This window comes from Pelodiscus sinensis, chromosome 10 (assembly GCF_052426305.1).
Source record: "Pelodiscus sinensis isolate ZL-2025 chromosome 10, ASM5242630v1, whole genome shotgun sequence".
NCBI classification, from domain to species: Eukaryota; Metazoa; Chordata; order Testudines; family Trionychidae; genus Pelodiscus; species Pelodiscus sinensis.
This window is the reverse complement of record NC_143061.1, coordinates 53321116-53347331: the sequence shown is the minus strand read 5'-3', so window position 1 is coordinate 53347331 and position 26216 is coordinate 53321116. Positions and strand designations below refer to the sequence as shown.

At 49.8% G+C, this 26216-nt stretch overlaps 1 protein-coding gene across 1 annotated transcript; it reads right to left on the bottom strand.

The window, feature by feature from the left end:
• Positions 1–13088: 13088 nt before the first annotated feature.
• PTTG1IP (PTTG1 interacting protein) lies at positions 13089–25889 on the bottom strand. The gene is made up of 6 exons (XM_089780906.1): positions 25734–25889; positions 21929–22037; positions 17230–17335; positions 17046–17111; positions 16127–16173; positions 13089–14891 (listed from the first exon to the last, which is right to left on the bottom strand). Exons 1-6 carry the CDS (start codon positions 25812–25814, stop codon positions 14845–14847), a joined length of 456 nt encoding a protein of 151 aa, XP_089637032.1. The 5' UTR covers positions 25815–25889; the 3' UTR covers positions 13089–14844.
• Positions 25890–26216: the final 327 nt, after the last annotated feature.

The window sequence follows — 26216 nt, the reverse complement described above, 5'->3', positions numbered from 1 at the left end:
TGCACAAAGTATGCCTAGATGCTATTTCCCCCACAAAGTATGCATAGATGCACAAACCCCACAACTAACATATATGTATGCACAACTCCTGCATATACAATAGTAACAGACATGTATACAAATAAATGCACACAATTCAGACCAGTGCACAAAAAGTGCACATACGTATACATACACTGGGGAATGTATTTGGCTCCTATGGATCCTGGCATGTTGTGCTAATACATATACAAGACATGTTATACAAAAGGTCAGACTAGATCTCGCACATTCCTTCTAGCCATAGATTCTATTAAAAGACTTGCATACAAAACCACATAAATGTATACATATAAATACATGTATGTATGTGGAAGGAGTTGTAAGCATACATTTGCAAAGGAGAATACGTATGTGCATACAAAGCAATAATTCACATACATCAGTGTGACATACATCCCTTGTAGAAGCAATACAAGTTACACAATACACATAAGGAACAGAGATAGCAGTTCCTGGCTTGCTTACACCATAAATTGCTGTGTTTTGGTATGTGAGAGAGAAACTGATTGCTGGTCCCCATGATTTTTGTATAATAGCCATATTCATTGCCTACCATCCAGGATCCTACCGGAAATAGTTTTTCTACCTACTTTCTATTAGGAATTACTATGTGTGCCATATGGTTTACAGCACTTATCCTTAAAGAGCACGTCCTGTGGGATGACAGAGCACCTGCAAACAGGTGAGTTATTTTATCAATGGAGACAGCTGGGGCAGACAAAACTGAACCCTAACCAGTATAATATTTGTAATCAGTGGTATAATAAATCGGTAGTTTTCCAGGTACTTCACTGTTGTCACTCTGCTGCACAACCTGGCTTCTTGGAACTTTCTGGAGTCATACTAGAGTAGCTGCTCAAAAAGCATAGGCCCCCTACAACTTGAGATCATTAAACTGAGCAGAAAATGGCCGATAACTTAGTGAATCCGTTCTTATTTTCTCCAGTAGAGGACAGTGCTGCACACGTATGTTGGCTGCAATGTACTTGTAGCCATTCTTGAGAAAGAGAATCGCTGGTCCAAACCAGAGTGAAAACACAAGAACTCCGAATAGACACCATCCCAGTGGCTAGGAGAACTTATCTGGGAGACTCAGTTTCAAGACCTTGCTCTGCCTGATTTGCAGTAAGGACTCGACTCTAGGTCTCCCAGATGAAAGCCCTAACCACTAGGCAATTCTCTTACTTTCACTTTCATTTTTCAGCAAAGGTCTTGGCTTCATCCTGCTACAAAATGGGACTTTTATTGCCAGGTGGACACAACCTGTTTCCTGCCCAGCTCTATTCCCAAATCCAGCCCCTCTTTAAGATTTCTGGGGGCTGACTGGAGGGGACTCCTGTCACTGAGCCAGGCCAGGCATCAGGACTTCTTCCCATTCTCTGTTCTGAGCCTTAAATCAGCTCTATTTTCCCAACGGATTGGCTACGTCTACACTGGCCCCTTTTCCGGAAGGGGCATGTTAATTTCACCTATCGTAGTAGGGAAATCCGCGGGGGATTTAAATATCCCCCGCGGCATTTAAATAAAAATGTCCGCCGCTTTTTTCCGGCTTTTAAAAAAGCCGGAAAAGAGCGTCTACACTGGTCCCGATCCTCCGGAAAAAGCGCCCTTTTCCGGAGGCTCTTATTCCTACTTCAAAGAGCCTCCGGAAAAGGGCGCTTTTTCCAGAGGATCGGGACCAGTGTAGACGCTCTTTTCCGGCTTTTTTAAAAGCCGGAAAAAAGCGGCGGACATTTTTATTTAAATGCCGCGGGGGATATTTAAATCCCCTGCGGATTTCCCTACTACGATAGGTGAAATTAACATGCCCCTTCCGGAAAAGGGGCCAGTGTAGACGTAGCCATTATGTACAGCTGCTGCTGGGGCATAGTAAGAAACATAAGAACGGCCACACTGGGTCACATAAATGTTCCTCTAGCCCAGTATCCAGTCTTCCCACAGTGACCAGTGCCAGATGCTGCAGAGAGAACGAACAGAACAAGGCAATTCTCAAGTGATCCATCCCTTGTCCTCCAGGCCCAACATCTGGCAGACAAAGGCCAGGGACACAGAAAACATGAAGTTGTTTCCTGACTGCATTGGCTACTAGTCATTGATGGAACTAAGCTCCAGGAATCTTGTGCTGGAGGCCTTGAGGTCCTACCACATCCCTTCTCAGAAAAAGTGCAGTAGAGGAGAGTCCTCCAAGTGGTTGAGAGAGGCTGTGTGGGAGGTAGCCAATCAGGGGGAGGCTACAGAGAGAAGCCAATCAGAGGGTTGCAGGCTCCTACAAAAGAAACTGCAGCAGCAGACAGAGTTGGTTGGTACGTGGCATCAAAGGCTTGAGGATGGTGCTTCTTGGCTGGCTGAAGGACCTGCATGAGCATGGACAGAGAAGTTGGGGTCTGGGAGCCAGGAGGAGCTGCTGGAACCGAGTACAGGACTGCCCCTGAGCTAAGGCTAAAGGAAGGTAGTGGAGGCAGCAAGGAAGCGGCCTAGGGAATTGTAGCACACAGAAAAGGAACGCAGCTGGTGCTGGCTATTTATGGACTGGAACCCAGAATAGTGAGTCTGCCCCGCTCCCACCCACCAGCCATTAGTGACGTGACACAAGCCCTGAAGAAGGGGAATTTACATAGGCCCAGGAGAGGGGAGTAAGACTCTGAAGAGGGTCAATAATTATGGAACTGAGTGACCTGCCTGACTCCACTGAAGAGCTGGGGCCAGAAAGGATAAAACCATTGTAGGGAGGGGGCTTGGCCCGCATACCAGTTCGGACTGGTTAAAGACTGAGCCCAGTGGAGGGCTACAGGGAACAAGCCAGGGTACTGAGACCGGCTCTGTTGGAGAGACTGACCTGAGCCCCGGGAGGTCTGAGACATTCCAGCCAAGGAGAACTGAGGGAGGCCCGTTGGACCAAAGACCTGAGCCCAGGGGGCCGACAGGAAGAGAGCTCAACCGAAGTTAACTGTGCTAGGCCTCCTTTGGACCATTCACCCACGAGGGGGTCATCTGTCCACCTACAGGCTCTGAGACTTGTCCGGAGTAAGGATGTTAAATATCGGTAACTGACTACTCGACTAGTCGGTGGAATTTCCATCCATTACTCGACTAGTCAATGCACATTTCAAAGGAGGAATGCAGAAGTGCAGAAGAGCCCCCACTGGGGCTCTTGTATATTTCAAAGGAGGAATGCAGAACCCCGAGTGCAGCCCAGGGCCAGCAGGAATTCCCGCTGACTCCGGCTGCATGCAGGTGCCAGCTCTGAAATGTACAAGAGTCCCCAGTGAGGGCTCCTATGTATTTCAAATCCACAGCACAGCATGGAGCCCAGGGTCAGCGGGGCACTGAGTACTCAGACCCCCGCTGACCCTGGGCTCCCTGCTGCACTGTGGATTTGAAATGCCCCACAGAGACAGGGTCAGCTGGGGACTCCCCAGCTGATCCCGGGTTCCACGGAAATGCCACGGAGTCCGGGATCAGCTGGGGAGTCTCTTCCCCTTTGAAGTACCCTGTTCTCCCCCCCCCCCTTTGCTGCCTCTACTAGAGGCAGCAAGTGGGGGGAGGGAATCGACTAGTCGACTGACTATCTGATAAGCTTTTGCTTATCGGATAGTTGACCAGTCCTTAACATCCTTAGTCCAGAGGGCTACATTGCTACGGCCCTGCTGCAAGTAGAGAGCACGTACATGCAGGCACATGCTCAAGCTATGGCAGGTGCTCCTGAGAGGCGAGTAAGCCTCATATCAGAGTCCCACAGGCTGCCCATCCGCTGTGTAAAGCGATACGGTGCTTCCTTACCCCCGCTGCCTTTTAATTTCATTAGGTGACCTCTGGTTCGTGTGGGGTGTAGGGGTAAATGAGGCTTCCTTAATTACTTTCTCCACAACATTCATGTTTTCTAGACCTCAGTCATATCCCCCTCAACTGTCACTCTTCCCAGATGGAAAGGTCCAGTCTTTTTTCTCTCTCCCTAAGCCGTTCCATACCCATAATCGTTTATTACGCTGAGCCTTTTTCGATTCTTACCTGTTTAGGAGATGGGGCAGCCAGGCCTGCACTCAGTAGTCAAGATGTGGGCATGCCATGGATTGATGTAGGAGCATTTGGGTATTTTCTGTCTTCTCGATCCCTTCAAGTAGCTGGGTGAGCGGCCCTGGTTTGACTGCGGGTTTGCCTCACGCAGGGTCGTCCAGGCCGCAAGGGGCTGCCATCTGTCTGTGGACCCCAATGTACTGCAGCTTAAGGAGTGAAAGCTGCATCCGCAGGGACGTTCATTCCTGGCCCTCTGCTCAGGCAGTGCTGAGCGCAAGGAACCAAACGGGGAGGACCAGAGTGGTGCGGTGAATTGCCTGCCCTGGAAAGTCCTGTCAGACTGATCGGACTGCCCTGATCAGTCCTGTCGGCAGGGACTGATCCTCCCCTCAGACCCTCCACCCCATCCCAAGGCTGTGCCCATGCAGTGGAATGATCTCCTCTGGCTGCTGACTCACCTCCCTTGGGGGGCTTCTCTCGACCTAGGAAACGCTGGAAGCCGTGACGGGAAGTCAGTCTGGAGCAGGTCCTGGGAATACGGTTGCCAGGTGTCTGGTATTCACCCAGACAGTCTGGTATTTTTGCCTCCTGTCCAGTAAAAAAATTCAGAAAATACCGGACTCCTAAGATGTCCAGTATTTTCTGATTTCTCCTCCGCCTCCTCCATCCCCCGCTCCGGCCAGGAGGCAATAATGCCGGGCACCTGGCAACCCTACAAACACTCAACGCCTAGCCTTTCAATCCCCCCCTCCCCCCGGCACCCAACACCCCCAGCTCTCAGACCCCATGCTTACCTGGTTCTGCAAGGCTGCCAGCAAAAAGACCAAGGGGAAGCAATGACTCCCCTGGGTCTTAGTGCAAAACTTCTCCCCTGTTCCTATCCATGCACTCACTCTTAAAGGGGACATGCAGTTTTATTTTAATTTTTTTCTTAAGTCTTTGAGTCGTCTTTTTTTGGCTCAACAACTTTGGTCTCCCCCCCCCCCCTTTTTTTTTTTCAACAGAATTTTTTCCCAGTTTTTTTTGGGGGGGGGGGGGGGGGGAAGAGGGAAGGGGGCGGCGGGTGTTCAGAATTTTTGTTTCAACCATCTGGCAACCCTACCGGGGAAGGAGGCGGAAACGGAGACACCCAGAAGTAGCCACCACCCCATAGCTGCTTCTCGGTCTGGTCACAGCGGGGCACGGTTGACAAGCACCTGTGCCCGGGTGTGCAGAAAACAGGCCGCTGGAGCCTTTTGTGCAGGTTGTGGTAGTCAATGGGACTGTCACCTCAGAGGCCCAGGCCTGTCTGCTCCTCCCCTCCAAATCACAAGATGACTTGTTCTCCAGGGTGGAATGGCCCTGGTGAATGGGGGAGGTCTGGCAGCATTTTTTGGTGCCAACTGGCTCTGAGGCAAGTCCTACCGATGGCTCACTCGGGCGCGTAGGCAGGGACAAGACCCTGGTTTAACTACTGGCCAGGTATCCACAGAGGTAGCAGCTTCAAGTGTCCTGCCCTTAGTGCCTGCAGGTAACACCCAAAGGAAGGGGGTAGCCAACCCTGGTCCCTTCAACCCTGCTGACTACGCTCTTGTAGCGGGTAGGAGCTAATATAGCAGGGCCCCTGAAGAAAAGTGCAAGGGGATACCAGTATATTTGGGTGTGACCGACTAGGCCATCTGCTACCTGGAGCCTACGCCCTTAGGGTACATCTACACTACGGGATAAGGTTGAATTCAGCTACACAACTTCAGCTACATGAACTGCGTCGCTGAGTCGAAGTCCCTTACCTCAGCTTTTGGCGCTGTCCACACAGCAGGAAGTCGAAGGAAGAGCACTCTCCCTCCAACTTCCCGTGCTCCTTGTGGAAGCAGGGTGCCAAGAGTCTGTTGATGGGAGGTTTCCCCACAAAGACCTTTGCTCTGCTAGAGCTTAAAACGTCACGAGCTATGGCGGCTCTTCGGGCAGACCCTGCTGCAGCCTGTCTAGCGCCCCCGATGGGCAAGCTGAGAGTTTAGACAGACCCAAAACATGATTCTCCACTCCCTTTGAAGGCAGACCCCGAAGGCTGAGCCTGGCTTCTGCTCGGCCGCCTTTGTGAGGGGCAGAGGGTGCCACAGGCATTGTGGGGCCTTCCCACAACAACGGCAGGGGGGCTGACAGGGCCCAAGGAATCCTTAAGGAGGCTGGGAAGAGCGCTCCTCCCACCATACGGCCTGCAGGGCTGGGAGTGTCTGGGCCTTGTGGGACGATTCACCAGAGACCCTCCTGTGACCCCAGCAGAGCCAGGTCAGGGAGGGAGCCCTGCACCCTGACAACTGTGCGCTACTGCTGCTCCCCAGCAAACGGCAGGGCCAACCCACTCAGCCCATAGACCAGTGGTGCCAACACAAGCCATCCATCCGCTGTGCCTGCTAGTCATTGCCTGAGCGCCACCTGTACGTACTCCGGGCCAGCCTCTGCAACTCAGGGCAGCAACCTTGCTCAGGGCTTCGGGAGCACAACCTGCAGCAGTACCAATAGGGGAAGAGCCCAAAACAGGAGCCCAGCTGTGACTGGTCTACTGCAGTGATCGCTCACATACCTGTCTGTGTTTCCCAGGCCTGTCAACGCCACTAACTGCAGGAGAGAGAACTACTGACATCTTCTAGGCATAGGGTTGCTAGGTGTCCAGTATTGACCTGGACAGTCTGGTATTTCCGCCTCCTGTCCAGTAAAAAAAAATCAAAAAATACCGGACGCTTAATGTCCAGTATTTTCTGATTTTTTTTTCCCAGCCAGGAGGCGAAAATACCAGACATCTGGCAACCCTACGACACTCAGCAACTGGGCCCAGCCTCCGGCCTCGCCTCCCCCACCCCACCCCAGTCCCCTGACATCTCCCCCCTGACCCCAGACCTCCTGCTTACTTGATTCCGCAGGGAAGCTGCATTCTGGCTTGATCAAGAAAACAAAATGGCCACTGGCAAAATGCCTAAAGACCAAAGGGAAGCAATGCCTTCCCTGGGTCTTAGTGCTCAACCGCTCCCGTTCCTATCTCGATTCTGATCTGCATGCACTCTGAAAGGGGCAATGCTGTTTTAATAATTCTGTTTTTTGTTGGGTTTTTTTTGCGCTCAACAACTTTGGTCTCCCTCTTTCCCCGCCGCTTTTTTTTTTGAGGGGGGGGCGTTCAGTATTTTTGGTTAAACCATCTGGCAACCCTATCTAGGCACAAGCTGTTCTTTGGCAATTCCCAACAGGCCTTGAGTTCTGTGAGAAGCGACGGCCCTTGACAGGGGAATGAGGGTTAACAAGTTTTGCCTTTTCTCACCGTTACTGACATCCCATGCCGAACAGCTAGTAAACTCAATTGGACAACATGTAGCTCTCCTGCTTTTGCAGTGCACCAACTAGCTTGCTGCCTACGTTCGAAGGATCAGTGCTGATAAGAAAAGGCAGACTTATTTTCTTGTCTGAGTAATTCAATTAATTTGTCCCTGAAAAAAGATTCCAATGGTTTGCTTTGAAATCCGGGGCGTTCCCGCTGCAGGTGGGGATTAAGATGAATTGGTTTTAAATTCATTTGCCAAAATTACCACCACAGCCCATGTTGTAGAAAGGGGATGTCTTTTTTCCTGGCCCTGTGCACCTTAACTACTCGCATTTTGCATCAGATCTTAGGACATGACATTTTTTCCCCACATACTGTATTTTTTAGTCCTATTCTTGTCTTAAATTAGTTTGCCCCTCCTGGTTAGATCCTGGAGTGTCTCTTCTTATTGCTCATATAAAAGACTAGAAGATGTACCCAGCAGCACTTGGGTTAACTCCATTTTTGCTTTTCTTCATTTAAATCATTGCTCTGGGCCAGGGCAGGGGAGGAGGGGTTCAAGGTGCAGGCTGCCCCCAGGAGAGAGGACAACACAGCCCCCTCTCATCACAGCAGCTTGGGGCCATATGAGAAGTACCTCTATGGCTGCTGCAGCTCCAGCGGGTACAGCCGGGGGAGGGGGGCATGTCCCTCGGCTGGGGCAGGTCCAGGTTGGTCTGCCCCTTGCGCTTCCCAGCCAGAGCGAGGAATGCAGCCAAATGGGCACTTTCCCCTCACTCCCGACAAAGGGGAACAGCCAGCAGTGTTCCTATACAAATTGGAGGGGACTGCAGCCCCCCTCCCTAAAGGGCATTTGGGGGAGTAGAAGGCTCAGGACTGGGGCAGTTCTGGATAGGGGGGAGAGGAGCACACCTGCAGCCAGCCCCTTGCACCAGCCTGTGATTCTGTCTCTGCCGTATGGTTTTGAGAAACCCAATCCCATTCCAGGCACAGCCCACTGTCCCAGCACAACCAAACCCGACTGAATGTGGTACTCAACTCTGAGGCTACGTCTCCATTGGCATGATCTTGCACATGATCACGAGAGTTCTTGTGTTAAAGTATTTGCAGAAGAGCGCGTCTACACCGGCATGTGCCGTTGCACAAGAGATGTGCTTTTGCACAAGAGCATCCGTGCCAGTGTAGACACTCTCTTGTGCAAGAAAGCTCCGATGGCCATTTTAACCACAGGGCTTTCTTGCGCAAGAAATTCATGTTGCCTGTCTACACTGCCCTCTTGCGGAAGAACAGTTGCGCAAGAGGGCTTATTCCTGAGTGGGAGCATCATAGTTCTTGCGCAAGAAGCCCTGATTTCACACATCAGAAAATCAGTGTTCTTGCACAAGAACTCCCCGCCAGTGTAGATGGGTAGCATGTTTTTGCACAAAAGTGGCTGCCTTTGCACAAAATCATGCCAATGTAGACAGAGCCCTACGGTTTAGGAGGGTTCTTGACCAGACAGACCCACAAACCCTCTCCGATAGCAGAGCCAGGCCACCTATTCGCTTGTGCACATGCTTCAATCAAAACCAACATTTTAAAAAAAGTTCTCATGACTTTCTCGGTCAAATTACAGCTTGGGTTGCTAACAGTAACGCTGTAGCTGTAATAGGCTTACAAAAGTCTAAGCACTTTGACTTACTAGTGCCCAGCACGCGGGTTTAAAAATTAGCTGCTCCTATTCGTGCACATTCCAAGGGTTAAGAGGTGGCTGCCAGCTCTCAAAGCAGTGGTCAGATTGATCCTTGTCTGGATGTCTAAGGAAGCTGCCGGAGGAATCAGAGCTAGGCCCAGTGCCATTCAGTAGCTTTTGAGAGTGATCTGGCAGTAAATACAGCATCACAGGCCAGGAGCGGGGGAGGAGGGCTGGCCCAGGAGATGGAAGTTAAAAAGGAAGGAGCGGAGGAGACGGGAGGGTGAAAAGCTGGTAGCGTGGACAGTGCAGTCCAAGCGAGCCTGAGCCAATGGGCAGGGCAAAGCAGGCAGAGGCAGAAGTGAGCAATGATAAAAGCACAGGGCAGCGATCCCAGGGGCTGCAGGGCTGGCACGATGGGTTTGGTCAGGTGGGTACCAGCTTGGGACTTCCGGTTCGCACCTCGCCTGCCAGCATGTTCTTTCCCCTCTCAGGAGCATCCTGGGGTACCGCCGCCGCCAGCAGCGAGGGCGACCGCCCCGTTGAGGAGAGCTAGGGAGAGCAAACAGATCTCGGCTGCATGTAGCCACAGGGACCAAGTTTGGGGCCATTCCTGTAGTGTCATGCTGCACAAGCAAGCTAAGTTGCATACAGCAGCACTTCACCCTTTGGCAAGGGGGTGGAGTCAGTGCTGGTGAAAGGCATGAGCCTAGTGTGGAGAGGGGGCCCTCCCACAAAGACACAGCCTATCCTCGGAAAGCAGAGGGGCCAGCTCGACTGGGTGAAATCAAAGGGAGGGTGGGCGGGCGGGCAGGGAGTCAGCTCCTTCCGGATGGAGGAACCCCCACGGGGGCCTTGGCAGGACATTTAAAAGGAGGCCTATGGCCCCACCTTGTCTTCAGCTAAGGACACTGGTCAGATCCTGGAGGCAGAATCAAGCTGCCAGCCTGGGGAGTCCGAACTACACCCTGAGAAAAGGACTCTGTTTATCAGCAGAGGGCACCCTCACCCGCCCCACTGCCCTGCCAGCCGGCCTCTAGGGAACGTAGCCCCTGAAGGAGCCGTGGGACCCGCCCCTCAGGCGGGTCTGCCAGCCATGCAGACGGACGCGCTGCGAATAGGCCTGCACACAGCTGCTAGGCCCTGGGGAGTTGGGCGGCCTTCCCCGGGTGATGGGAGAAGGGCTTTGGGGCAACATGCCGAGTAGCAGCTCCTGCTCCCCTGACGCCCTCAAGAATGGCACTTGCGTTCTAGCTTCTCCTGCCAAGGTCTCCCCTTGTTGGAGCACACCGGGCAGTCTCCTTCTCTGGCCACCACCCCCCGGCTCCGGCCCCAGCCAGCGAGCGCACCACCCTGCTCAAGCCAATGTCCACACAACAGCCCATTTCACCTCTAAAGACAAGGACGGGGGAGCTTCATGCACGCACGGCAGTGAATCCAGGGCCCTCCCATGACCAGCCAGGGCTCAGTTAAAAGAACAAACCACCATTGCTTTGAAAATAGTAAAGTCCAACCTTTTAGAGGTGGGACGTGCCAAAAAAGGGTTCTCCCAGGCAGCCGACCAGCTGCACGTGCGTTCTGATCGCATGCGCCTCCCCACGCAAGGTTTGCCCACGGGCCCCTCAGAGCCACAGCCCAGCTGGCTTCCAGTCATGCCGAAGGTGCAACAGTCGCTCCAGGGCACAGTTATCCTCTGCCAACCAGCCCCTAGGGCGGGGCTCAAGCCAGCCTTTCCCAGGGGCTTTCCACCACTTTCGGAGGCAGCAATGGAATGGCTGATCCCCGGGCCGGGCCGTCCAGCAGAACGCGGGTGAGGGTTTCCGGGCAGGACAGCCAAGCCCGGCCCAGGAACATGCTGGCTGCAAAGCTGCGTGGCTAATGCCACAGCTTGTCGTCTGGATGCTGAAATAGTGCCCCCGTTTGCCTCAGCAGGGGGGCTCGGTGGCATAATCAAATGAAATATTCACACCGTGTCTGACGGGGGATTATTCCCCTACACCCACTCCTGTCTGCAACCGTCTGCTTCTAAGACACTCCCCTCCCCCATGTGGAGCCAGCCTTGCCCAGAGCACCTCTAACTGTTTCAGCCCCAGCGCAGGGTTCACACACCCCAGCGTCCTGAGGTAGAGATCAGGGTTCTAGTGGCGGTTGTGACGGAAGTAAGCCAGGCTGGGCAACGGGCACCTGATTTGTAAGATGCACCAGGCTCCCGGGCTAGGGAGATGCCATGAGCGCTGCGAAAGGCACGCACAGAAGTCGATTCCCAGGCTCACTGGAAGACCAGGAATCCTCGGCTCCTGGGCCAGCTTACACCCCTTGAAAAAGTGTTACGTAAATTTGCCCCATGTCGCCTCACATGAACTAGGCCCACCTGCCCAGATATCCGGCATGAGTCACGCACACAGACAGGCTAGGAGGTAGACAGCTGCCACTCAAACCTCCCCCACTCTCCAGATTACTGAACTCATTGTAGGACACACACTTTGTATTCTGAAGTAAATGAGCAGGCTTCCAGATTAGGGCACTAGCCAACCACCCCTGCTCCTCCCCCCCGAAATTTTATTTTCCTTGCATGGCAGCAAAAAGCAAATGGACGAAGCGAATCCAGTGAATGGTTCTGGCACCATTTACTGTAGAGCAACGCTTACGTGATTTTTTTTTTTTTTAAGAAAATTAAGCAGGACGTGTACCCATCCTGCTCTTCCAAGCCCCAGATTGGGAGTCAAACCCACCCCTGTCCCCCCCCAACAAGACAGACATGAACACATTAAGACAGTGATGGGCAACCTCAATTTGTGAGTAGGCCACAAGACTGTCGTAACCAAGTGGGTCTCCTGAGACAGGGTAGTTTTGCTCACTGCGCTTGTCCCCCTAGAATTTGGGGGATGCCCGAGCAGCGGAGGAGCGCTGGGACTGGCTGCCGAGGGAGCGGCCAGCTCACACAGTGCTGTGTGCCATCAGCCCGCACTGGACTGCACACGCCCCGGCTTCACATGCCTGTCACTTTAATACCACGTAGCTTCTTCCTGCCAGTGGACAGAAACCAGCACAAGACAGAGGAAACGTTCGACAGCTTTTCCTAGCAGCAAGAGCTAGAGTTTCGGAGAAACTCTGCGGAGGGCAGAAGCTTACGACTCTCTTGTCAAGTTATCACACCCGGCTCTGCCTCACCTAGCAATTAGCCTAACCCTGCTCTTGCTAGGGAAGAGCTACGTTAGGGGTGCACATTTTAGACTAGCCCGGGGGGCCCCCTTGGCACTACATAGGACTCTGAAGTGAGAGAACAGCACCCCCTTCTCTAACACCATGCCAGAGAGGGCAGTGCAAAGCAGCAGTTTGCCTGAGAGGGAACACACGGCACTGCCCACACGGAATGGGTTTCGCATTCGCCAGGCCATGCATTTAGCTGGGGCGTGCTTGGCTGAAACGGACGGCAGGAGGGAAAGGTAGAGTGCTACCGCCTCTAGGCCACTGTAGCTCCAGTGTGCACGGCTCAGTGCTACTTTGCCCTTGAGCAGGGGTGGTAGGAATCAGAGGCAGAGGAAGGCAATGCCTGCCCAAACGGCCAGGCTGGCCCCTCTCACAGTCCCCCCCAGTCCCCCTTTCAGCACAGCTGCTGATCCCCTCCAGTCCAGTCTTCCAGGGCTGCCCAGGCCTCAGTTGTGCCAGCTGGGGCAGTTCACTCTCCCCATGCTCCCCTGCCACATGCCAGAGAGTGCACTGGGCGGGGAGCCTGCCCCTACGCTGCGGGGGAGGCTGGCCACAGGGGTCCTTGGCAGAAGAGGCAGTGCTTGCGTCCTCCAGCCCTACCCTGACCCACTACCCAGCAACTTCCGTAACGTCTTCGCACACAAGGACTGTGCTTTGAAGTCCGTTCAAAGGGCAGCCCCAGGGTGTGGCCTTTGCGCCGTTCCAGGAGATCTGAGAGCCGGAACGGCGCAATGTTATGACACAATATTGCTGGGCACCGAACCCACTACAGGAGCCCAGCTGCTGCACTGAAATCTCACCGCCAGCTTCCTTTTTAGAAGTCACAGGGAGAGGGAGCCCAAGTCACCAGCCAGTCTCTTCAGGGCAGGCATGTTTTACTCAAAAGACTTTGCACAGGATTATACAAAAATCGCTTCCTGGGAGTACAAAATTGGTATTTTCAATCCAAATAGGTATGGCTCTTTCGTACACTGACAATTGCCCTCGACTTGGAAAGAGCTCTCCGAGCAGATGGTCTGGAAGGCGACAATGTTATTACCACTTGGTTTTCTTCATGTGCCCGCCCACTTTCAAAAAACAACACAAACACAAAACCCCAAGCTGCCTCACCTGTTCAGAAGTGTCCAAACCAAAAAAACTCCCAAACCCTCAAAACCCCAGGTGGCTGCTCGGTGGGGTCAGTTCTTTGAATCAGAGTTTGACAGAGGACTAAAACCCATCCACTATGGCTATTCTCACGGTTCAGCCTATCTGTCCGCTTCTCTGTGGCACTTTCAATATGCGGGCTAGTAATTCTCTCTCGCTACTTGGCTCCAGCCCTAAGGCACCAGGCAACATTCCAGATGCTGCTACCTAGGACAATGCAGAACTACCCGAAAAACTGGCTACGGCTCTTACATGTGCCGATTATAATATCAAATGGAGAGCATGAACCACACCGCCACTCAACCAAAGGCTGAACGGTTGCACCTTCTGGACAAACACCCTTTCATGCACCTGGTTATTTGGTTATTGGAACATTCTTCTCGAGATTACATGCTGCGCTGGCTACAGTACGGATTTTCCAACACATTACTGAAGGCAAATTAGACTTGGATTTACTTTGCTTCAGCACAATCAGGTTTAAGAGTAATCAGGTCAGTATTGCTGAGGCTTTTCAGTCTATATAATATTAGCTAAAGGATCAAAATACTAGTGTTACATCTAAGTCTTGTATTACAAAATATCAGTCTTGAATTACTATTACAGGAGAAGCCATAGAAAGGCACAGAGCAGAGGTAGGATAAACATAAGTAAAAGCCATCTAGACAAAAGGAATTCTGAAAGGAGAATGAGCATCTACTCAATGAGACCTGCCAATAAAACTAACAACTCCCTTCCCCTTCTCAGAATAATTAAAAAGAGAAAACCTACGCAAGTTGAAAGTGGTGCTGAGTAAAACACACACAACTGTCCAGGCACTTTAAGTGACACAGTTAAGGCCTTGATGATCTAAGAAGTCTTCTTTTATGCATCTACCCTGATATTCTGGGTTGCTGCTCTACCTTACATAGGACCAACACACCCTAGTTGTGCCCTGCTCTGAGATTTAAAGCTTTATTTGGTGACAAGGAAGGAGTAGGGCAAGACTGGTCCAATGAGCTGCTCTTCACAGTCATTGTATTCCGCCGGTTTGGCGTGAATGAGCAAACCAGGTGTTTTGGTATAAATGAATGGTGGAATAATTTTGATGCGCTACTTACAGTCCGAGAGACAGAACTACTGCCACAAAGGCGTCTGACTTGCCAAACACAACTAGCAAAGAGTTCCCATGGACTCCCAGACACTACTGCACCGTCTGGCGAGCCACGCTGGAACGTTTCGAGAGAAAGTTTTCTGGTTCAGTCTCACCGATTGTAATAGCTCATTGCATCTACAGTAGGTCCTGTCCCAAATTGGCCCACAGCTTTCTACTGAAGCACATGACTCTTTCTGGCAACTGGCTATCATGCATCTCAGCAATAGGATTGGTTTTTTGGTGATTGGAATGCAAAGTCTCTAAGTCTCTGAAGTAAAGCTCCAGTCGGCAAAGGCAGAGGAGCTCTGGTGTTGCTTGTCAGTTCTAAGAGGCTGGCTAGTTGTTTTCAAATTTGGCGTAAGGGTTTTCTTCCTTAAACAAGCCTGAAAAAGAAAAAAAGCTCCAGTCAGACTAATGTATTTATTCCAGGGCTGGAAGGGAGGTGGGGATGGAAGAAGAAGGGGATAAATTGAGTGCACGCTGATCTTAGATGCAGGTAATCAAGTCGTTGAGACAATGCCCTTTCTGGTTGAACAAATGTCAATGTTGAACGAACATTGGACAAACGTCTCAGACACTTCGCCAAAGAATCAATGCCCACAAAACAGATATCAGACAGGATCACAAAGAAAAAACAGTTTCTTGCCATTTCAGCCAGAAAGGGCATTGTCTCAACGACTTGATTACCTGCATACTGCTTCAACGGCATTTTAACACTAGACTTGAAAGAGAAACCTCTGAACTGTCATTCATGCTTAAATTTGACATTTTACGTCTGGGTCTCAACAAAGATGCTAATTACCTTACTCATTACAAAGATGGCTTCCCCAATTATCACCTCTAATATCGTTAGCTCGCAGACAATAACCTCCCCCCCTCAGTTCTGAAATTTGGTTTGTCCTTTTTATACGTGTTCACTTTTTTATTATTATTATTGTATCCCTTTGGTATATATGGTCATGCCAATTTTCTTCCACTATTTGATCTGAGGAAGTGGGTCTGGCCCACAAAAGCTCATCACCTAATAAACCATCTTGTTAGTCTTTAAAGTGCTACATAGTCCTATTTTTTGTTTCAGCTAGACTAGACTAACATGGCTGTATCTCTATTACTAGGGACTAATTATAATCACATGAAAATCAGTCTTACTGCACCCCGCCTGGAACGTCAGAGCTTCCTCTTCCTCTTTGTTTCAGCAGATTTCAATTCAACCCCAGGAAAGCAGAGAAAAACCACAGAACAAGCTGCAGAAGGGCTGCATCTGAAGTGTTCACCGTAAAAGTGCTGTGGCCTCCGTCTGACCTTTGTGGAGTGTAACTGAAGTCTCGTGAAAAGCAATTTGGTATAACGTAATGAACAGGTGACTTCACAGCTTTATAATTATACAGTTTCTGTTCCCCTCCTGCTCACTAATAGGTGGTACGGGGTACCATACCAAACACATACTAGGGAGGAACACAGCAATTGCTATCATAGCTAAAGTGCAACTGATCATTTGGGTGCCTGTCCACCAGCCAGTGTTTTGTTTATGGCAAGGGATCACAAGAACTTTAGTGCAATACAAAGATTTGAAGAAGCACTTGAAAGAGACCGTCACTTGCAAAATCAGGAGGTTTACCGTATTTCTTCCGGATTTCATCATGGCGAGATTTCATCTCTGCTCTCCTACAAAAAAGCCATAAGAGAGAGACTTTAAGAAGTATAAACTAATGAAGTTGTCTCCTCCTGACCTTTTCCCTTCTAAGTACCCCTGTCTGGAACCAGTATCTATCGGGTTAGACAGTTACCAGTCTGCATACAGATTGTGTTTCCCTGCCCCCAAAAGGCCTGGAGAAAGAGCATCAAATGCAGCAACTCAGGACACGAGAGCAAGCCTATCAGAAAGATCCAGGTCAGATAATAATAAATAAATGGAAGCAACTAAGGATGCAGTGTTGTAGCCATTGCTCCCAGGAGTTATTATTAGAGACACAAGGTGGACGACAGAGTCTTTTACTGGACCAACTTCTGTTGAGAGACACAAGCTTTTAAGTTTACACAGATGCTGAAGAGCAGAGAGGCACAAAAGCTTCTCTCACCCCGACAGAAGTGCAGTAGAAGATATTGCCTCACCCACCTTGCCACTAAGAGGATCAGAAACAGTTTCAAAGTCTAAGAAGTTAGTAAACCAATGCTTCCAAATCGTCTCACGTTTAATCGTCAATTTAAAAGGATGTTGCCAAGCTGCATTATAATCTCAACTGGTCACCCATGGCAACAGTCTCCAGAGATGCTTGCTCAAGGTGAACGTGACATTATCCTTAGCCAGAAGTGGCAGGCACCAAGGACTGTGTGCGCAACGATACATTTAAATTACTGACCAACCACTGCCTCATGCTGTGGGGAGACTGGTATACGCACAATAGATGGGTATTTCACCGCTATGCCGTCCCATGTCTCCAGTATGGAGACAGGTGTGCCGAGCTGTTCATGGAAAGTTATTTTAGGTAGAAGGTGATCTATTCTGCTTTGCCAGTTTCCTCCCATGGGGTACTCACCTCTCTTCTTGACGTACTCGCCTCTGTTCCTTCTCCCTGGCAGCCTTTTCATCCTCTTTGTCTGGCCTGGCAGAAACAACAGGCAGTCAGTGTGTTTGGCACTCACCAGCGTTTTAGCATCTACTTAAGCTTTGTGCAGCTCTTTTAGAGAGCTGCAGTAGGGATCAGCCTTTCAGATACTTGCTTTTTGCTCCTCTTCTTCCTGCAGCAGCAGTAGCAGCAGATGCAGAGAGAGACAAGGATCACGCCTCCTACCACGGACATTGTGATGATCAAGGCTTCAAAGTTCACTGGACAGGAGAAAACATTGGTAAACACAAAACTGGAAGATGTTAAGCGAGAATTACAATCTTGAGGACAGTGAGTTATGACACAGAAGCCATTGGTTTCGCTTTAAAACATTTATATTAGCTTGACCCATTTGTTTTGTTTAGAAAGCAGTGCAGATATCGGACGACTACAAGCAAGAAGGTTACCAGAGCATACAGGTGTTCTACAATTAACTGATGCATAACTTAGGCTTGTCAGTCCTCCAAGATTGTCTACAGGAATTAAAAGATCAAATCTTTAAATTAAAGATTGTAACACGACGACACCTTTAGGAATGTATCCAAGCCAAACTGGCAACCGTAGCATAACTGTACACCAAGTTATAGCTATTACAGCAGCTATCAAGAACTTGCGAAGATACCAATGTGTTCTGAGGGGTCAGACAATGCCCCTGTGATAACACGTATCACCTGGTTGTATGCTTGCAGGATGGGGCAATTTAAATACAGTCACATATAAAAAAAAAGTTGTTTATTTTGCTGTAACCAACTTGAAAAATATGCAACAGCACCAACTGAAGTCAGAACATGTAGTTAAATTATGAAGCTGTTTTTAAGCAGTTTTATGGCAGTCATACTACTGGTAGCAGGTCTTATTTAAGCTGCCCTAGAAGCAGAAAACAAAACACGAGCATTAAAATGGCTTTCTTCACAAGGTCATAGAAATCCAAAAAGGCCTGATGATTCCCTGTATACCAACACCACGTCAATGAGAACGTGACTAGAAATGGAGGATCTTTGACTCGTAGGTAGAAACCCAGTTCCAGAACAAACTTCCTGGACAAGTTCAAGAGCAAGTCTGATTCCTTCCTTGGTGCAATGTGTATCTGACAACAATCACCAACTCTTGGGCCAAGATGGACAGAACCCTCCCACACACACAAGGATGCCAATGTGTAGATGACCACACGATTAACCGGTTAATCCTGTTGACAACATGCATTCCCCCCCCCCCCCCCCCCGATCTTGCTGCCTCTGTATCAGAGGCAGGAGGGCGAGGGGCAGGTGGGAGTCAATAACGCATGGGGAGCCGGTTCCATGGACCTGCCTCCACATCCCGCTGCCTCCTCTCTCTGGACGATACCACTTCAGAGGCAGGCCAAGGAGACGGCATATCACAAATGGGAATTAAGTGCAAGTCCAGACTGGAAGCCCATCTTCCTTCCCCTCAATGCAGGGGGGGGGGAGAGGAGAAGGGGTTAAGTCTATTATCTAAAAATTGCAGGAGAGACTTGAGTAGCAGAGCTTTTGGATCTAGCTGAAATTGAAACATCTGCATTAAATCCAGCCCAGCTCAGAATGTAGCCAAAGTTAATTTCAGTCACTGTTTGCTAGGCTCTGCCCTCCTCTCCGTTTTTTATACCCTCAAAGGCTGCAACTGATGCCTCACGGCAGCAGCAGAGTCTGTAAGCCAATACTCAGGATGCTACGGCCTGGGTTCCACCCCCGGATCAGGCAAGAGAGTCGATTTTCCACTCCATGCTGTGAAGTTTTCCTGGGTAACGATCCCCATCCATCAGCAGCAAACGAAACTGGGTGTACCACACCTGTTACTGAACTGCCAAAGAGCACGTTGCTGTACAAATCTGTGGAAGCAGGCTCTTTGCTGGCCACGCCTCTCGTGCGTATTGCCATCCAAGCAAAAGGTCAACTTCCCCTTGATGAAAAACCCTTACACTATGTAACTTAAAGATCAGCGATGAACAGGAACCAAAACCAGACCCGAAAAGTTCATGCTGGTTGTGCTGACTGTGCCATGCCCGATAAGGCAGAAAAGGAAAAACAGGAAACCATCTCACCCCCTTACTCCTGTCCCTTAACAGACAGGGTCTGCTAGCCTATCACAAAAAGCATGCAAAAGCTCTCTCTATAAAACAGCTTCCCCTCCTGTATCAAATTGAGGAATCCCGAATAAACATTGCAAGGCAGAATATGAGCCAGGTCCGAGGACTGATCACCCGAGGGCCACCTCCCGCTCACTGAACCAAATGAGTTCCTGTAGAGCGTAACGTATACCAAATATAACGCATACCAAATATGTTGTTGTTGTAGTTTGTGTGTCTGTTCAATGTAAGTATTGTTATCTGAAATTGTTTAGAGGTATTGTTAAGTAGTAGTGTTAAAAGTTTCAGATAAATGATTAGTCTGATAAGTAACACTGATGTAAATGTAACTGTTAATAATCCCTAGTCCCTTGTTAACAACTATTGGGATTTAGAGAAACCTCAAGGAAGTTTCTTTACTGTATTGCATTTTGCTTATTGGACATTCTAATAATTATTTGGTGCCTACGTATGTAAGAAATTGATAAAATCATAATTTATACGTAGAAGCCCTTTAATAAAAGTTTCAAAGATATTTAGTAATAGTTTGCCTGTTTCTGCGCCTCCCTGGGACTAGTCACATTTCCGAACCTTTTACTTTAAATCACAAAATCCAGCTCAGCAGCGGATACATTTTGTTCCTTCAAGCGATTAAAAGGCAGGGATCAGTCCTTTGCAGGACACTCATTTAGAATTTAGGAATATTTTGTGTCCCCCCCCCCCCCCTTACTAGGATTCCTCATACGCTTAGTATTTTAGTCAGACCCCTGACTGGTCCCTCCCCCAAGGCTGGGGACAACAGAAGCCATCACACAACAAACGCGCACTTTGCTCTAAAGGCACAAGAGATGTCTGACAAGGCACTTCAGTTCCTTCATGAAAATCCAACTCAATGACTCGCTTTACGTAACCTCTACTGAAACATTAACAAAGCCAAAGCCTTGCAAGCTACCCCGAGGAGAACTAGGCCAGCCACGTCCGGGATCACTGGCCAGCGGACAACAGTGCATTTTTGTCTCTGCCCTCAAGCCTGCTGCATGTGAGGAACTTCATTCATAGACTCCAAGCCAGAAGGATCTATGATGACAATCTGACCTGCATAACACAGGCCAGAGAATTTCACCCCATTATTCTGCCTTCTAATGCCACGTCTAGAGCATCTTTTAGATCTTTTTAAAGAAGGGATTCTGTTAGGTCCGTTAATGAAGGGATCACTACCGTGTGCAGTGACACAAAAGGGAGGGGAAGCCATTATTAAAGCGTGTATAGCTTCTAGATACCTGCAGATGTGCCACATGATTCCCTATACAGGCCTACCCAGTTCACCAAAGACAGGAAGAGGTGCCTGCACCTACAGGAATGGGAGGCTGAAAAACTGTGGACCATATCAGGCACAAATACTGGGTCAGGTAATGTATTTTATTGGACTAACTTCTGGTGGCGAGAGACATGTTAGAGCCACATGGAGCTGTTCTTCATGGACTACAACACCACTGCATGTGCAGGGGTTCTCCAGCTTGCTAGAGGATATTGACCGCGAGCTCAGTCATGTAAATCTAGGACCAAGATGCAGATTTTTAAGGGGACAATTATCCTTAATCCATTTCAGTGGCTAAGGCAAGTGCCGAGTCGCTTGGGGACTTTAACTCATGACTGGATGTTTAAGAAGATGGTCCAGCCACAAGTCACTTGGGGTGTCTACACGCTGCACCATTATTTCGAGATAGCTAGCGTTATTTCGAAATAACAACGCGAGCGTCTACACAGCCATTCCGTTATTTCAAAAATAATTTCAAAATAACGGATGGCTTATTCAGAAATCTGTAAACCTCATTCCACGAGAATACCGCCTATTCCGAAAGAGCTATTTCAAAATAAGGAACATGTAGACGCTCCAGTGCTGCTATTTTGAAATAGCCCCTCCCCAGGGCCGTTCCAAGTTCTTCCTCCCCAGTACCTCCTGGGGCTTGAAATCAAGGTAGCACATCAACATTAGGGAAGCCCGCCTTGGACTAATTTTGAGGCTTCCCTGCAGCGTAGACGTGCTATTTCGGAATAGTTATTCTGAAATAGCTTATTTCGAAATAAACGTGCAGTATAGAAGTACCCTTGGTTAATGCCCATTTAGCCCAGTAAACTTCTATGACCAGTATAGGACATCAAACCAGATACTAATACAGGTCTTTTCTAGCCTTAAAAAAAGGCCACCAAAGAGCCACACACAGGGAAGTATAGCTTGCACGTTGCCGTTTGTCTTGCAACATTTGCTGTACAGAACTCATCTGCTCTTCACCACAGAAGAGGACAACCTGGACTCCAGTTCCCAGAGGCGAGGCAAGGCTACTGACACCAGTGGTGTATGAAGCACTTGCTGATGTCCCTCTGACACCTGGTTCATTTCACCCAGCCCCTAACGACATACAGAAGCTACCTCGTGTTCAAATCCTACTTATCCACAGACCTGTAGTCAAATCCTACTTATCCACGGAGTTATTCTATTGCCAGCAGAAAAGGAGATGGTCCAGAAGACTCTGCATGAAGAGGTGGTCTTTGAAAACACTTGGTATAGCGAGGGTCTCTGCTAACACAGCGCAGCATCACCCTAGTGACACTTGGAAGTTCCTCTTCTTACAACAGGTGTAACAAGCAACAGAGGCTACTGAACTAATATGGTGCCAGCCATCTGAAGTGACTATGTTTTCCAGAAGTCACTGAAGTAAAATCCACTTACCCCAGCAGACTCCCCAGCGTGCAGAACTCAGCTCACAGAGAGAGCGAGGCGGGAGAAGGTTTTTAACCGGGTAATCCACGCACCTCTTGCTGCTGCTGCACCACAGACACTGAAAGAGAAGCAAAGCAAGTGAGCTGGAAGTGCAAGAGGATTTGGATGCCATGATAATACTAGGTAGCATAAGCGATGCAATGCTCTTCGCTGGAATTCAAGCCAGGCAAGCTTGCAAACCAAGATGTAGGACATGCAGATATATCGGAATATAGCGAGACAAGTGCACAGGGCTGATGTGAGTGACCTGTATTTGATAATTGACAGTTAAAGTATTGTGGAGACCTACAATGGCTAAGTGCTAAGTTACACTGTGCTATGGGGATACAGAACAGCAGACTCCTGAGGCATTGTGAAAGCGCAGTACAGGCAGTCCCCGGGTTACGTACAAGATAGGGACTATAGGTTTGTTCTTAAGTTGAATTTGTATGTAAATCGGAACTGGCTCCAGATTCAGCCGCTGCTGAAACTGATCAGCGGCTGTCTACAGGAAGCCCTAGGCAGAGTTGCTCTGCCCCCGGCTTCCTGGAATCAGCCGCTGATCAGTTTCAACAGCGGCTGAATCTGGACTCCTGGGACAGAATAGCTGGGGCACTGCCGGGTAGGTCCCCGCAGGACCAACCCGGCAGCACTCCAGCTGCTCTACCCCAGGCATCCCGCAACAAAAGCCTGGTCTGCTGGGGGGGGGAGCGCACTAGCTGCGCCCCCTCCGCCCCCCAGCAGACCAGGGAGACCCGAGCAAAGCCGCGGAGGCGCAGAGGTCCCGCCGCCTCTGCGGCTTTGCTCCTGTCTCCCTGCTGTGCTGGGGAGTCCCCCCCAGCACACCAGGGAGACCCGGAGCAGCTTTTCTCGCCCTGGAGGACGCGGTGATGGGACCGCTCCACTCTGGGCAGTCCCGCCGCCCATGAGCTCCGGGGCGAGAAAAGCCCCTTTCGTAAGTGCGGATCCGACGTAAGTCGGATCCGGGTAAGTCGGGGACTGCCTGTATCTTTCTTGACTTGCAAACTGTTTCAAAAGTGCAGTATTGTCAGTGCCTTGAACTTTGCTAGAAAGTATTTCTCCAGAAAGCATTGCTGCTGTTTGATGGTATGGAAAGTATGCCTCAGCTAAGTCTGTCCGGAAAGAAGCTTTCTATGCAGCTATGGATTTATAATAGTTACAGCCCATTTTTGCAAGACAAAAGGCCCAAATGCACTTCCTAGATGAAGGCGTTGAATAAATAAAGCGAGGAAACTCTATAAATAAATGGAAACAACACCCTAAGCCAGGACTTAGTTTAGCTGTGTGCACATCTTACCCACCTGTGATCTTAGTGTGGCATACGCCCTACCACCCCCTGCATCCTTTACCAACGATAGCTGCATCTTGCTTTGTATTTAGAGGAGCTCTTTGGCAAAGGAACATGCCTTTTTTGTTTGCTGAGGCAAGGACCTAAGTGTGCGGGATTCTTAACATTTTGAGTGAGAGATAAATCGAAGGAGCCAACGCAGCTGTGCCTTCTATGCGTCTGGCACGTAGGACTTGATCCAAGTCAATGTGGTCAGGCTGGCAGTTTAAACGCCTGTGAAACAGGATGCATGTGAGTGCACAGTGTTTAACAGGTGTTCCACATGCTTTTTTTTTGGGGGGGGGGGGGAAATGTACAGCTGCCCTCCTTTCCCCATGGCCCCAATGCGAGGCACTGCTCTAAAGAGCGGCACCACAGACTGTGGTGTTTTTGGCAGTGTAGACAGGGCCTATGACGACGGTTTCAAAGCGGTCTGGAGCTGCAGCATAGCCAGAGCCTTGTCCGAGAACCCTTTTAGAACCAATTAAAGGTTTAACCGACTGAAGGAAGAATTTAGCCCCACTGGAACCTGAACAAAGTCTGCTGACTTTAAGACCAACGTTTGATAACTTTCCCCAGCTTCCATTCGTCCCAGTACCTCCGCCACCTCCAACCACAACCGAGCCCTATTTCTATTATTTGATGGGGGAACCAAAGTCGGGGGAATCAAGTCTGTCCTGCTGCCTACCTATCAAATCTAACCCAGCTATTGTTCCAATATACCCGGTTAGTAAATTCTGAGCATTAGTTGCTATCTCCTCATACAGGAGCTAGCCATTGGTACAAATCCCACCTCGTAGAGGAAACTGTACAAGACAGTTAATCATGATGTGGTCATGCGCAGTCCTGTGGTCCTAGAACAATGGGCAATGCAGCTAGACTTGAGCACTCACAAGACTATCATCTGATTAGAGGCTGCTACAAGAAGTGCATCACGAGGTGTTTAAAGAGAAGCTTATCAAAGATTTGATTGGTAATATCAGGAAATACGCAGGCACCGCAATGTACATTAGAGACCTCTCACAAACTCCAAATAAAATGCCGCCTTCTTGCCTCACCACAAGTTGATCAGGGCTGGGAGCAGAAGGAATTTCACAGATAGTTAAGTGTATCCTAGTATCCACACACCAAGCGACTGGGGCTCAGAAACAGAACCCTGAGATTCATCCCATCGCTCCTCAGTTACCGTCCGTGTGTGTGTGTGTGTGTGTCCGTGCGTCAGAGACAGATTTTCCTCTCTGGCTTTCCAACAAGTTACGATACGAGGACTAAAATGTGTGCCCTGAGGAAGACATGCAATGTGTTGTGCACAGGCCCAAGAGAGATGTGACAAGCTTTCAAGAGGGTCTCGGGATTTGACAGGCTAAGGACACGACTGCTGCAGTCTCAGAGGGCTGGCTTCATCAAACTCAATAGCCAGAACCCCACAAAAAGAGAACCACGGCCACACAAAGAAGCTGTTCCCACTGATGCCACAAGTTCTAGGCTAAGGCTGGGTCGCGGAAGAAAGGAACAGTGGAGGAGCTGGAACGCGGAACTCGTTCTGGAGGGCTGAGCAGAGCCACGTTTCTATTGGTACTCTCAGGTTGTGAAGCAGGGCATGTCGGTTTATTGGATCAAACACACCTGGAAGATTGTGTGAACCAGCAGTTCTCCACAGCCCCTGGGGGCCTTGAGCCCTTTCAGGGACCCTGCAGCTGGAAGCAAGAGCTGGAGCCCAGACTCTGAAGCCCTGAGCACTGGTAACCTCCCCTCCCCACAGGGCCAGAGCAGAGTAATCTGAAGAGCAGTGCCACTCCCCACACACATACTCCCTCCTCTCTCCACCCCGAGGCAGGGGGCCAGAGTCTGACAGTGCAAGTAGCTGCCGCTCTGGCCAGTGCCCGAAGCCGGCAGCCACAACATCCTGTGCCCTGCTGCAGAGCCGCCTGGGGAGCAGTGACCACAAGGGAGCCCCATTTCCCCTCTTCCTAACCCAAACTGCTCTCTGCCTGCACCTTGAGCAGTTTTCAAACTTTTTGAGCTGACCTCCCACCACCTGCAACCCTGCCAGGCTGGGAGGCGACACTGCCTTCCTCAACCCTGCCATGAGGAGTTGGCCCAAATCCCTCAGCCCCTCCAAACAGAAGTCAAGCTATGCCTACACTCAATGCTTCAAAAACACCAAACCTAAGGGGGAGAGATAGCTCAGTGGTTTGAACATTGGCCTGCTAAACCCAGGGTTATGAGTTCAATCCTTGCAGAGGCCATTTAGGGATTTGGGGCAAAAATCTGTCAGGGATGGTACTTGGTCCTGCTGGGAAGGCAGAGGACTGGACTCAATGACCTTCCAAGGTCCCTTCCAGCTCTAGGAGACAGGCAATCTCCACTCATTTTTTTAATGTTATGTTGACACAGCAAGCTCACTCTCACAAATCTACTACTTACGGTGACATTTTTCAGGCACTCTTCACAAGTTTTGTTTGTGTACTGGTGACAAGCTGTGGAAAGGGGAAAAAAGAAAACCATGTCAGTATTTTGCTTCGAGTAAGTTTGTTAAGATTTTAGAAAGTAAAAATTGTAAACTCTCACCCCCACCTTTTATTAAGGGGGGTGGGGGGGCTCCTGGAAGTAGGGATATAAAGGGTTAAATGGTGAACCAGTTACCCAGTAATCATCACTCTTACCAGGTGATTCTTACTGCATAAGTGGTTAACCAGTAGCCCAGCCAGGATGGAGTGACCCTCCACCTACCGGATCCCTGTTTAAATTTAAACATTTAACCCGTTTTAAAAAGTTCACTAGATTTTACAGCCCTACCTGGCAAGCTGAGATCCCCAATAAGCCAGTTTAAAAGGTGACTAGTGAGAGAGCTGACAGAACCATTGTCCCAAACTATGCACATAAGCCTCTAGATCTGCTCTTGAAATG